Raw genomic sequence first — 14,006 nt, 5'->3', positions numbered from 1 at the left:
ATTACATTCTATGACTCTACGCACAAGTTAGTATTCAAACCGAATAAACTGAAGTTACCGAACCGAATAAACCAAAATCGACAGGAGAAAAACCGAACCATACCGAATTTAATTAGGTACGGTATTGATATAGCATTTTAAGAAACCAAATACCGAAAAAACCTAATCGAAATATTTAAATACCGTACCGTACCGTACCGTACCGACCGACGAACACCCCTACTTGACTATGAATGAAATAAGTTCAACAAATACTTAACGTGACAGTTCTTCATTTCTTGATTAACCAAAGTACAGAATATCAGCAATATTCGAAAATTCTCTTTGAATTCAATAAGATTTCTATTTCCACGTCGACTTGACTTTCTTCTAATTTATACAAACAATATTGGTACAAAATAATTTAAAATTAACATGACGTTTGTTAATTTTCTAAGATAAGAAGGAAAGAAGATACTCGAACCTAGACGAATTCATCAAATGAAATCGTGTTTCCCATATTATTAGCGACTAAGGTTAGAAAATAAATGACGATAGAGATATCGAGGCTAACAATATAATTAGCCTCGATAATTAACGCAAGGAATGACGACCTTTATCAGATGGTAATTTTTTATCCTAAATACAGCACAATAAGCTATATATACCTCAAAGTAATTAAGTTTCAGACTATTTACCTTTAAAATGGGTAACAATTAAATTTATACGTGGTTTAAAGGATATGTGATTTAATTTAACACGTATGATATAAAAATAGTAAATAATTAAATTAAAAGAAAATAAAACAATCAAACCAAATAAGATGAAGGATTAAGTCTAACTTTTGAAAGAGATGCTGTTTAGGGTTTCATTCCCTCGCTTGATTTCCAGCTAGTTTACTTTTGTTTCCCTTTAAATATAAAAAAGAATGACGACCTTTGTCAAATGGTATTTTTGATAATAAATACAGCACAAGAAACTATTCCTCAAGGTAAACAAGTCTCAGATATCTCTATATATATATTGAAAAATATTCAAGAATTGCTTATAACCATATATAATAGACATTAAATATCTCCACTGGTTATTACTCACACTACTTATCACCGCAAAATTCATAACTAGATTAATGAATGTTGAAGTGTGTGACAGGGAGAGGTTTTGAGTTCGAATCTTATTGCTAAAGAATTTTCACGTGCTTGACTCATAAAAAAGAATCAAGCCACACGTAAGGGGGGCGTGTTAAAGACATCTAATATCTTAAACTCTTATATGAGATGGTCACATACTTCAACAACTGAAAAATGAAAAATCCAAAGTACTTTCTACTATAGTAGTTTTTTAATATATAGCCTTAGAGTTCTAAATTTATACTAAATATTCAACGTGACCTTGAAAATAACAAATTCAAGTGAGACATTAAAAATATTAAAATGGTTGCCATTGTAAATTTTTATAACAAGATGGACGATTAAGTCCACCACTTGATCTAATACAAGTCAAAGTGAGTAGACGAAGTTAGGTTGTTTTTGTTAGCTTGCAAGATTACTCTTCTATCAGTATGACTGTATGATCAATAATAATATAGTAACTTAGATTATTGGCATCACATATGTTAATTTAAAGTGGGAATAGAATGGGCGTGCGAATCCAAATTGTTGGCATCACATATGGTAATTAGATTATTTATGCATTACCTCCCTTAAACTATTGTATATGAAGAGAGGTGGCAAAGAATAGGAAAAATGGAGAGGAAAGGAGAGAAAAAATGAAAAAAAAGTGTGTAACTGAATGCCCTAATTTAAGGTACTAATAATGAATTTGTATATGGAGAGAGGTGGCAATGAATAGGGAAAGAGAAGAGGAGAGGAAAAAGAAAAAAGGTGTAAGTGAATCACCTAATTTAAAACAATAATAATGGATTATATATAATTTGTAAGTAATTCTTGTTTAGGGCGGGTAATATACAAAATTAGAATAATTTTAATAAATAAGTTTCAAATATTGTATAGAAAAGAAAAAATCCCAACAATAAACTTACCTCCACCCTCACCCCCCAAAAAAAGATTACTTTATGCTAAGTGCCAGAAGGGGGAAAAGAGGAAGAAATCCATTCAAATTTCAAACTCAAAAAGAGCCCAAATAAGCACCGGGTCGGCCCCGCTTTTACACAAAAGACCACCTTTGTGTCCATAGCTACTTTTTTACTTCACTATTTCTTGAACAGAGCTTAGCTCCTTGTACTAAGATTCACATTCCAAATCGAATCCCAATCAAATTCTGTCAGAAGAAAAGTAAAGTGAAAGACAGACAAAGAGAGCAGAAATGGAAAACGAAACCAATGAAAAACTGGAAATAAAAGGAGTTCCAACACATGAGGGGAAATATGTAGAGTACAATGTACTAGGTAACTTCTTTGAGGTTACATCAAAGTACATCCCTCCTATTCAACCTGTCGGCCGTGGCGCTTACGGCATGGTCTGGTACTTCCCTTCAACCCTTTTTGTTGCCTTTTTACTGTTACAGAATTCACAATTTAGAGTAAAACGATTTTTGCTAGGGCGGTTTATTATGTATATACATTTTTAAATATTAGTTTAGCTTTTTAAAGATCCTTTTCTGTTGGTAGAGTGAAGTTGTGGTGTAAAGTTTAAGTCTTTTTAATGAGATTGAGAAACAAGTGAAAGTTTAATATAGGATTTATGTTAATTGGGATGCCTATGGTGAATTTGATTTGATTTGGATTGTATTCTTGTTAGTTTTATTTGGTGGGAAATTGACAATTTGTTGGGTTCCCCTGCAGTTGTGCTACGAATTCGGAGACGAAGGAGGAGGTAGCAATCAAAAAAATTGGGAATGCATTTGAAAATAGAATTGATGCGAAAAGGACACTTCGTGAAATCAAGCTTCTTTCGCACATGGATCATGAAAATGTATGCTCAAATTAATTACTATAGTTGTTTTATGTTGGAGAATTGATGTCCTTTGCCTATGCTACTTTCAGTACTCCCTCAGTCCCATTTTATGTGATGTTGTTTGATTGTGCACGGAGTTTAACAAAGAAAGAAAGAAAGAAAGACTTCTAAAATTTGTAGTCTTTAAACAAGTCATAGACAATTGTACGTCTGTAAATCATCCCATTAAAGGTAAAATGGAAACTTTACAAGTTCTAAATATAGAAATGTGCCATTCCTCTTGTGCCAAGTGCTAATGGAATCTTTAATACTACTTAAATGTGACTATCAAATATTTGAGGATAAAAAACTATGTTTTTATTCTATAGTTTCTGAAGTGGAGCTTATAGCTTTGCCTCTAGTGTTCTTTTTTAGTAGAATCTGTAATTTGGTTACAAAATTCGTTGATTTTGATATTGGTATACTGGTTGTGCAGATCATCAAAATAAAAGACATAGTAAGACCACCAGACAGAGAGGAATTCAACGATGTGTATATCGTGTACGAATTAATGGATACTGATCTGCATCAGATAATACGCTCTTCGCAGGCATTGACAGATGATCACTGTCAAGTATGTGTACCTCTCTACTTATGCTCATTTTTCTTTGAATTTTAGTTGAAGTATAGCAATCACTCTCTAATAATTGATGCTCGATAAAAAGATCAAATTTGTCGGTTATGCTAGTTGCTGAGTTTTTGTTTGATTATGTACTATTAAGTTGCACACTGTGGCATGAGTAGTTTAGCCTGGAGCATTCCAAGTTTAGTAGACTAGTACCTGCATGATTGGTGTGGCTTGAACGAGAAAAGCAATATGTTCTTGTATACTCTTTCGGACTTGTTTACAGAAATAGTGAGAACGAGGTAGAACTTGTATACTGACTAGTTACAGCTAACTCCATGCTCCTAGTTGGGAATGCACATGCTTTTCGGGATATTCTGGGGGAGGGTTCTGAAATTTTAGAAGAGGTGGTTGCTATTCCAGACGATATTATGCATGATTGGTTAGATTAGCATATCAGCTATCTATACTTATAGTATAAACCTCTTTGTGAGCTCCTTGGTCGCTGTAAACTATCACCTACATTTCCATAGACCACAGGGAATTGGATGTGGCATAATCTTTTCTTTGCATTCCCTGAAACAAAACCACCACTTTTAACTGGCAGAACTAACCCCTTCCATAGTTTCACAAGCATGTTTATAGCTGATTCGCTTATGGCGTTTAAGGTGGATCTATTTGCAATACCTCCGGCCTCTGATGCTATGTGTAATTTATTTTTGTTACCAATACAATTCCATGATGCACAGTAACTCATAGGAGAAATTTTTAGAGCAGAATCTGTTTCCTTCTGAATGAGATTGGTTATGTTAACTTGCATACTGAAGGCTCAAATTGGATGTTTGATCTAGGTTCAGCTTTTCCTATTTCGTTCTTTCGTGTTGATGATGATGACACTGCAATTTGTCAGTTGCTATACCCTCTGCTACATACAGGTTTTCAACCACAAGGAAAAAAAGAAAGAACTACTTATTGCCTGACCAAGCTTTACCATATTTGTGGTGTCATCATTTATGCCAATTCAGTTCAGTCAATTTCCCATTGAATCCGTCTAATTTGCTTGTATTGCTTGATACCGGAATCTTTGGTATCTTAATATTAGGAACTAAATGATGGCCATTTAAATAAATTTAGTCTTAAAATGATAGTTTTCAGCAAATGATCTCATTTGTAACTATTTAAGCTGTCATTTTAGCAATACTGTGTTAACTCCTGTTTAACTACTTCAGACTTTATAGTTTTAGTGTATGTACTAGGTTAATCATATATATTTGCACAATGAAAATAGTCACTTTGGTTTGGCGAAGTTTCTAACATCCTATTTATGATGCTTTCAGTACTTTCTCTATCAATTATTACGTGGACTCAAGTATGTACATTCAGCTAATGTCCTCCACCGGGATCTGAAACCTAGCAACTTACTACTCAACGCAAACTGTGACCTCAAGATTTGTGATTTTGGGCTCGCTAGAACCACTTCAGAGGCAGATTTTATGACAGAGTATGTTGTCACCCGATGGTATAGGGCACCGGAGTTGCTACTCAATTGTACTGAATATACTGCAGCAATTGATATATGGTCAGTTGGTTGCATTCTGATGGAACTCATAAAGAGGGAACCACTTTTTCCAGGCAGAGACTATGCTCAGCAATTGGGGCTTATCATTGCGGTATGTCTGCTTTCTTAATAAGTAGTTGTATAACGCCATTTAAGTATTATACTCTTATTAGCAAACACTAATGCTCATCTATAGTAGATCTACTTTATTGTCATTTTTATAGACCAATCATAAAATATTTTTTTCGCTCTTTTCATAAATAAGCTATTAGGTTCGCCAGAGGATTCTGATCTTGGATTCCTAAGGAGTGATAATGCTAGGAAGTACGTAAAGCAGCTCCCTCGAGTTCCAAGACAACCCTTTTCCCAGAAGTTCCCGGATGTGTCCCCTTTAGCTCTTGATCTTGCTGAAAGGATGCTGGTTTTTGATCCAGCTAAACGCATAACTGGTATGCTCATTGGCAACCACAGCATAAAAAAGTTTACTTTTCTAAACTTGTTGGCTCTTACTCATAAAGTCTTATATTGATTTCAATGTGCATGCAGTTGAGGATGCATTGAATCATCCATTCTTGATAAGTCTCCATGAGATAAACGAGGAACCTGTTTGCGATTCTCCTTTCAACTTTGACTTTGAACAAGCATCTCTAAGCGAGGATGACATAAAGGAGCTCATATGGAACGAGGCTCTAAAGTTTGATCCTAATACAATGAAGTGATTTCATTCTATATTTCCTCAATTGCTGGTTTCATCGATGTATTGAGTGTGATTTGGCTTTGGCAGGTTAGCCAATTGTAACATCTGTTTTATTTTTCTTTTAAGCTGAGCTTGGAGAGTTTGGTTTGCCTCCCTTCATACACGGGGTTGTTATAGGGGAGTGCATGACGGGGTAATTATTGGATTCATATTCTACTCAAGAATCCTTCCCCCTCAAAATTTTCTGTAAAAAGTAAGTCTTGTTCTGTTTACAAACCTGAAACTCTTTGTAAACAGATCATGAGATAGAAAACCAATAAGTATGAAAAAGAAAGAAATATAATTATGCTTTTGCGCATATGTTGTTGTATAAGAAACCAAACAATACCAGTGGTATTGATACTTAAATTTTGAATTGCTCTTTGCCTTGAATTGACATTGATCAGTTCCTTTCTCCCTGCATAAGGACATATAATATTTTCCCTCAGATCTGTCGCGCAGATGATTTTTTCTACAATTTGTTTATGGGATTAGTGTGTGGTGTATATGATGCTGCAAATTTTCCCATTGCTTTGGTCCCACTGGTCCAATTCCTTTCAACCTGGAAAAAGATTTTGTTACATTATGCTTGCAGTAGTAAATCGATAGTATCCTTTCACATCTTCACACAGTTGTTCCTTTTCATGGCAGCCATTGAGCAAATATAACAATCTTTACCAAGTAAAACAAGCTTAAGCACAATTGTTACAGATTTTTGACACTGTAGAAGAGGCAGTCCACTATATTTAGGATATGGTAAAGATCTCTTGCGACTGGTTTTGTTAGTGCTTTTGACACGCATACATGTTTGTGCCGATCCAAATCAACCAATTCTAAATCTTGGATCTACCTATATGACATTACAGCAAAAACTTGGCCTCTTCCTACGTTGAAAAAGTGATTTGTGCGAGCATGACTGTTATTATCCGTTCAAAGGTGCATGAAAAAATTCAGCACACTTCTGACGAATTTACTACTAAAACTTGGTATAAAATCGATGGTGAAAGTTCAGTAACAAGAGATTCAGGTTAGTGGCAAATGATACACACGAGTACTGAACTGAAACCCTTTAGAGCCAGGGAGAAATGCCCCAACGATTTGCATTGGCGATCTGTCTTGTTATTTTCCATTACATATACATTTATTCGATAAATTTCCTGATGTCAGCAGACCTTAGCTGGCTTTATTTTACAAAGAGGTCTGCTGTAACAAAGCTAAAACTATTTCTGCCTACGAACTCCTTAACTATCACATGAATTTCCAAGCCTTAGCATTTTTGGGATCTGGACTACAGCGTACAGAGGACCTCAACACCGTTACATGGGTGTTTACAGGTATGCCTTCGGACTGCAGAGGTTCAAAATAAAGAATTGTTCATATTCAAGCTAGTTTTAGATCGAATCTAAATGCACATGACTTAGAACTTAAGAACTTGTTTTGGTTGACTTCCTCGCTTCCCCATAGCCTTTTCAAGAGCTGAATGAAAATCATCAAAAGGTGCCACTTCCAACCTGTATAAATATGACGGAATATAACATCAGAGCCCTGCATCAAGATAATATTACTTGCAGTTCGTGGTAACATTGTGAAAGAAGCAGCTCCAAAAAACCTTGAAAAAAATATAACCTCCTCCCCTTAGGTCATAAAACTAAATACGTCCTCCTGATCATTAAGTTAACTATTGACTTCCTCACCCACTATCATTCATCCAACAGTCAGCAAGCCACAAACATTTTCAACTCTTTAGAATTAATTTATCATTTTCAATAAAATTCTAGTAACTACAAAATTTCCAGAACTTTTCTTTCACAAGGACACGACGACATCAAGTGAGAGATAGGGGTCATACTCATATTTCAATTTCCCATCACGACATAGGCCCAAAAGATAATCTATCATGGATCGGCACTCTTCAGCTTTGTCTGAACTCATCCACCTCTGCAGCCAGAATCCTGTCAAGGTAAGCTCCTGAAAATATAGAAGCAATGACAGTTCAGTGTTCTTTTCCCTCACAAGCATATACTAACACACAGCTCACTGGGTTTCAATAATAAATTTTTACAGGTCTTAAATGCACATACTTGACGCCCTTATTTGATCCAAACTCCCCAACAACAATTAAATATTCTCAGTTATCAATCATGCATTGAATGGATCACTCATTGAGGTTTGTTTCCTGTTAGAGTGTCTCAGAGTTTTATTGTCACATTATATCCCTCACTTTGTTAATGCTCATTCAGGTATAATTGAAGTAGCTCCATCATAGATACACTTTTTCAGAGGAAAAACACTAAAGGGTGATGCTTGAAGCTTGCCTTGAATATAAAAGATGAAGTAGATACAGTTATAGGTCTCTTTGACATCCCCCCATATGTAACCATTGTTCCACCCTGCCTGCAAAAAACATACTATGCTTTTAAATCTGAAAAGTTGAACTGGATAGAAAATAATATTAAGAATACCATCTTACTTCAGGAATTTGAGGACTAATGAAGTGGCATTGCCACCAACACAGTTAAAGCCCAAAGCAGGTTCAGATATATTGCCCTACACCATTAATGATAATATATGGTTAGAATGGAAAATACCAACAAGAAAGAACATCTGAGAGAAGTTAACTATTTTAGAACAATGCCCCAACACATTGAAGATGTGTAAAGTTGGAAAAAGGGGATGGGCCTAGGAAACTGAAAATTGAATGGGAAATGACCTATATAAATTGCAGTGTAAACAAGACTATATAAGTCATTATAAACTTAAAATGGCTGTTGATTGATACCAGGAGACCTCTGACATTCTTCACTTCCAGTTGGCTTTCTGTATACACTTCATCAGCACCTAGTTTCTTGAGATTTTCTTTTGCCTCATCTGATCCTACCCTGAGAAAGCATTAAGTTTGTGATCTTGTGCATATGTCATGCATTGCAATTTTGAATAAATTAATAGGACCTAATATGTTTATCAATAAAAAATGGACCAAGTACGGTACATCATACGCATATTAATGATAAAATACTTAACTGAGACCTGATTGGTGTGTAATTCATTACTTGAGTTTCATTGAGAAAAGCTCTCAAAGAAATGAACAAAATTTATGTAGATACAAATTGTTTGGACGTGGACTCATACTCCCAGTGGAAGAGCAATTCCCAGGCAATCCATGTTAAATTCCAAGCATAAGGGCACTTTGGATGCAATAAAAGGGGAAAACTTAGAATCAACATATGATATCACAACAGTAATTTTTTTTTCTTGTCACTATAGAGAGAAATTACAGATGTAAGTAGCGAGACATCTACTTTAAGCAAATTTGAACTTTAACAAGAAGTCTGTCCTTTCTTTTCTGGAAAAGCACAAGTATCTTTGTAGAGAAGTGGCATGTAGCTAAAGGAAGCATGATTTTCACACCAGAGAATTAGACGGTGCTCTGAACAATTATTTTGGGAAATAAGATAACTGAAAATACACCAAGACCAAAACATATCTGCAACAGAAGTAAACTCCACCTGTCTCTGATGATATTGACGCTATGAATCCCACGAAGTCGAGCTAGTTGAATAACACATTGCCCCACCATGCTTGTAGCACCATTTTGTACAATAGTGTCCCCTGCTTATGAAAATATTAGCAAGGAATGGAAGCAAGCACTAACCATATTATTAAGTACCGGACAACCTGGTTTTAGTGTCACAAAGTCCTCAAGCATTCTCAAGGCAGTCAAAGGATTAACAGTAACAGTCGCAGCATACTCCATCGGGGTGCTTTTATCAATTTTATGCCAGACAGTTTGTTCTTTTACGACATAGGTCTGCCATGTCCCTGCATGAAAACATTATTGTGGTGATGCATATGGAATACCACATTAAGTGCCTTGATTGGGTCTTAAGTCTACTCAGGCTAATAAGATATGCTTAGGGTTCACAACTTGATCTTTTGACACCGAAATTTTACCTGAAGAAGGTGGGGAAGGGATAACCCAATCTCCAGTGGAAAGACCCTTAACTGCAGAGCCAACAGCATGCACTTCTCCAACCCCTTCATATCCCCCAACTGCAGGCATTGGTGGTCGGACAGGATAAACTCCTGCGGTACAATAGATTTGGGACAACTATTGTGAAATAATGTTCCTTTATGAGAAAGATTAATCTTGAAAATGAAAGAAAACAATGGCTAAAGAAGGTTTTTCCATTATGAGGTCGCGTATCGAAACTTGAAATTATGTATTTAGTCCTTAGCTGGGATTGAGACATAATTGATTGATTGATTGAAAGAAAGAAAGAAAGAAACACCTTTAGTGCAATGAGGCATCATTTGAAGAAAAGTAAGTTGCACAAATAAAAGCAGAATATTGCCTCTCCCCTCCCCACCCCTCCCCTCGTCATTTTAAAAGTGGATAAATTTTGAAACAAATAGAACTACCGAAACCTACTTCTTATTATTCTCTTTTAGAACAATGCACCAAAGTGCATAATATCCAATGTATTAGGTGGCATATATTTCAAAGTAACGAGAACAACATGATTTCTACTACTCCCTCCATTTCAATTTATATGGTACTTTGACTTGGCATAGAGTTTAAGAAAGAAAGAAAACCTTTTGGAACTTGTGGTCTTAAGGGGAAAATGATTTGTGAAACCTTTTGGAACTTGTTGCCTTAAGGGGAAAATGGTTTGTGACTATAAAAGCATAGGATTAAGGGGGAAATGGTAAGCTTATATTAAATTTCCTAATTATAGAAAAGTGCCATTCTTTTTGAACGGATTAATAGAAAATATCGTCACAGAAATTGGAATGGAGGAAGTATAGGACAATAATTTGGCATACTCGTACTCAATCAAGGTACAAAAGTAAATGTAACTTCGTATTTGGAGTCAAACTCCAACGGGACACAAACACAAGTAGAACGTTACTCGAAAACTTGTTAAGACCATTAGGAATATAGTCTGAAGAAGAAAAAGACATGCTTCCATAACAGAAATATCCTACAATTGGAAAAAATCAAAATTGCGAACAGAAAGCTAAGAAATTCAAATAATCAAACCTTCAATTCTATTAATATCAGAAGGATTGATCGGAGCCGCAAGCATTCTAACACACACATCATTCTCTTTAATTTCCACCGGCGGAAGCTCCGTTACTCTGCAACACAAACACACCCACGGCCACACACACATAAACATATAAGCTTACAAATAGTAGTAGTAAATAGAAGAGAACTTAGCGAATTACCGAGTGACAATATCAGGAGAGCCGTGTTGATCGTAGACAACGGCCTTAGAAGGCGGCGATGTGGCGGCGGAATAAGCTCGCACGGCGGAGGTAAGAGTACGAGAACGGAGGAGGAATTGCGAGTGTGGTGACCATGCTGAAACTCCGTGTACGAGGGCTTTGAGGGATACGATCCTCGCCGTCGCCATTTACGGGACATTACAAAATGAGCTGCTATTTGACTTCAGATGAGCTGCTAAACGACGCCGTTATTAGGTCCGCCGAACCCAAAAGTTTTAATAGGACGGCTTAGAGCATAAATTTAATCTATTTCTATTCCTAAGAAAATAAATAACAGCTTCCTGTAATTTAAAAGAAATAGTAGGAGTCATCCATTTCAAAAAGATTGGGCACAATTACTATTTGGAAAGTCTATAAAATTGTTCTTTGACCACGTTTTTATTAAATATAAATATTTTATATTATAGATTATTATAACTTATAAGTAATACCTTTTATGTAGTTTCCAAAAATATAAATTTTATTTTTAAAAATTTTAGAAATTTATGTCCAAATTCACGATCAAAATTAAGTACTTTACCTTGGTACTTCGAACTATACCAATCTTACTAAAATGGAGGGAGTAGTTGAGACTTAGAGAGAGGGATACCAGACTCTTGCTCCCTTGTAATGCGTTGCGTTCAGTCACCACAAAATGCAGAGAAATTCAAAAATAGCCAGATTTATAAGTGGTCATTCAAAAATAACTACAATTTCAAAAGTAATTGAAATTTAGCCACTTTTCATGTAAAGATAAATCTGAACGAAAAAATTGTTCAAAATTCGGAAAATACTCCAGCATAATATATTATACAGGAGTTCCAATATATTATGCTGAAACTCCAGTATATTAGCCACTTTTCATGTAAAGATAAATCTGAACGAAAATATACTGGATTTCCAGCATAATATATTGGAGTTCCAGTATAATATATTGGTCCGGCATAATATGCTGGAAGTTCATACACATGTGCTCCAATCTCAAGTATATTATGCTGGAACTTTCAGTGTGTTGGAGTTCCAGCATAATATGCTGGAAGTATGTACACAGGTGCACCGATCTCCAATATATTATGCTGGAACTTTCCGTGTTGCAGCAAAATACTGGCCATCTTTCAATGACTTTACAAACGATGGCTATTTTTGAATGAACAGTCCAAAAATTGGCTAGCCCATCCTATTTTTACCACAAAATGGTGAAATCCCAAACTTTGTTAAATTGGGATGGGCTAAAAAATTTGGGTTACTCCACTAGTCCACCCACAGTGCATTTCCATGCACTTGTTACAAATAACAAGTAACAAGTAACAAGCGGGTATATTCAATTTTGGGGCTACAATTAAAGTTATACTCGCATTAAATTACTAATAAATACCTTTGAGTGGTGGCATTAAGTTTCTAATAAACGCCTTTAAGTGGTGGCATTAAGTGATTAACAAGTACTCGTCCACTTTAAGTAATTTTTTGGCTCTTTTCACACATATTAATGAATTCACCTTTTAGCATTAATTAACAATGAAACATATTAACCTTAATTGCTCATTGGAAATATATAAAATACCCCTAGGCTTTTTATTCAAGGGTAACTTTGGAAAGAAGAAATCCTTCTTGATATCGAAAAAAAAATCAAATATTATGGACCACAAAAAAAATATCAAAAAATCACTTAAAGTGGACCGGAGGGAGTACCTTTACGTGGTGGCATTAAGTGTCTAATAAGTGCCTTTAAGTGATGCCGATAAATGACGGGAAAAGTACAGAACTATCCAATTTAAACTCAAACTTACCAACTTCTAGCCCAAAATTAGACACTTACCAAAAATAGCCGAAAATTAGAGATATACGCAAAGAAGGATTCTTCCATCCGAGAATCACACTAAAGATCTTCCTTCCCTGTTTTTTAAGTGTATTAATTTCACAGAGGCCTACATTGTGTAAATCGCGGCCTTCTCTCCCAAAAAATTCTCAGAAGGAGCTTCAAATTTCACTCAAAAATCGATCAATTTCACTGTAGAAGCAACAATCTCCTTTCACGATTTCTCTATAGATACATCTGTGATGAAGGAACTACGAACTACAATCAAAATCAATCAAGAAATTAGTGAGTTTTGACGTAATTTCAGCTACTTCAATGGCAAATTTACCAATTTTTATTCAATATGGTGGCCGATGGAATTTTAACAACAATTTTGTGGATTATAATGCAGATGCTGTAATAGTTACTCCAAATATAAGTTTTGAAGATTTTGTATAGGTAATTTCGAAATAACTTTTGATAGATACTTCATCGAATGTTATTGAAATCAAATACACTATCCAAAACGGTTCTCCACCAATAGTGATACACAATAATATGGGTGTGTGTATCTTGAGCTAAAAAAAGCTCGGAATTTACAATATATCCCCTTTGTATAACATCGAGTGAAAAAGATATGGACATGATCTGCTACAATTCAAATTCTGCTGTGATTTTCTCAGAATGTGCACAAAGCTCAGTGCGATACAATTAATATGATTGAGTTTGGGGATGGAGAAGACTGGCAGGATACACAATCTGATGAAAATACAGTAATAACTGACCCTCAACACATAGATGTAGAAGAAGGTCAAATTTATAAAGACAAGGCTACGATAGTCAAAGTCATGAAGCACTTGCCAGTAAAGAAAAAAGTCCGGTTTAAGGTGCATAGATCAAGTGAAAGCAGGTATCAAAATATTTACTATATAATTATGTATCTCAATGTATATCGTAGTTGATGTTAGAAGCATAATTATGCAGAAAATAAGTTGTTGCTTATAAGTTTGTTGTTGTACACTTTCAAATTGTGGTTTTCACCGTATAGTACTGCATAGTCGTTGTATTTTTTCATCTCGTATTGTGGATGGCAGTGTGTATCACTATACCAATGTTTTTCATGTCACTCTGTTTATTGATGGAAAAATTTA

General features: G+C 35.2%; 2 protein-coding genes across 2 annotated transcripts; one reads left to right on the top strand and one right to left on the bottom strand.

Moving 5' to 3' along the window:
• On the top strand, positions 2,095–6,207 carry LOC109235175 (mitogen-activated protein kinase homolog NTF6). The gene is made up of 6 exons (XM_019401165.1): positions 2,095–2,462; positions 2,783–2,912; positions 3,370–3,507; positions 4,836–5,168; positions 5,322–5,505; positions 5,603–6,207. The coding sequence occupies exons 1-6, from the start codon at positions 2,305–2,307 to the stop codon at positions 5,773–5,775; spliced, it is 1,116 nt and encodes a 371-aa protein (XP_019256710.1). The 5' UTR covers positions 2,095–2,304; the 3' UTR covers positions 5,776–6,207.
• LOC109235174 (probable trans-2-enoyl-CoA reductase, mitochondrial) lies at positions 6,848–11,329 on the bottom strand. Its single transcript, XM_019401164.1, has 10 exons — positions 11,022–11,329; positions 10,834–10,931; positions 9,744–9,875; positions 9,468–9,611; positions 9,299–9,401; positions 8,572–8,671; positions 8,263–8,339; positions 8,108–8,186; positions 7,642–7,760; positions 6,848–7,303 (listed from the first exon to the last, which is right to left on the bottom strand). The coding sequence occupies exons 1-10, from the start codon at positions 11,207–11,209 to the stop codon at positions 7,210–7,212; spliced, it is 1,134 nt and encodes a 377-aa protein (XP_019256709.1). The 5' UTR covers positions 11,210–11,329; the 3' UTR covers positions 6,848–7,209.

The sequence above is a fragment of the Nicotiana attenuata genome, chromosome 12 (assembly GCF_001879085.1).
Source record: "Nicotiana attenuata strain UT chromosome 12, NIATTr2, whole genome shotgun sequence".
Taxonomy (NCBI): Eukaryota; Viridiplantae; Streptophyta; class Magnoliopsida; order Solanales; family Solanaceae; genus Nicotiana; species Nicotiana attenuata.
The sequence above is the reverse complement of the archived record's forward strand: the minus strand, read 5'-3'. Positions and strand labels throughout refer to the sequence as shown.

Bases quoted from the DNA above. Each gene is read 5' to 3' on its own strand.
- LOC109235175 (XM_019401165.1), top strand. From the start codon at position 2,305: ATGGAAAACGAAACCAATGAAAAACTGGAAATAAAAGGAGTTCCAACA. The intron at 3,508-4,835 runs GTATGTGTACCT...TGATGCTTTCAG, and splicing joins TGACAGATGATCACTGTCAA to TACTTTCTCTATCAATTATT. The intron at 5,169-5,321 runs GTATGTCTGCTT...TTCATAAATAAG, and splicing joins AATTGGGGCTTATCATTGCG to CTATTAGGTTCGCCAGAGGA.
- LOC109235174 (XM_019401164.1), bottom strand. From the start codon at position 11,209: ATGGCGACGGCGAGGATCGTATCCCTCAAAGCCCTCGTACACGGAGTT. The intron at 9,876-10,833 runs GTTTGATTATTT...ATTGTACCGCAG, and splicing joins TGATATTAATAGAATTGAAG to GAGTTTATCCTGTCCGACCA. The intron at 8,672-9,298 runs GTGGAGTTTACT...ATGCTTTCTCAG, and splicing joins GTCAATATCATCAGAGACAG to GGTAGGATCAGATGAGGCAA.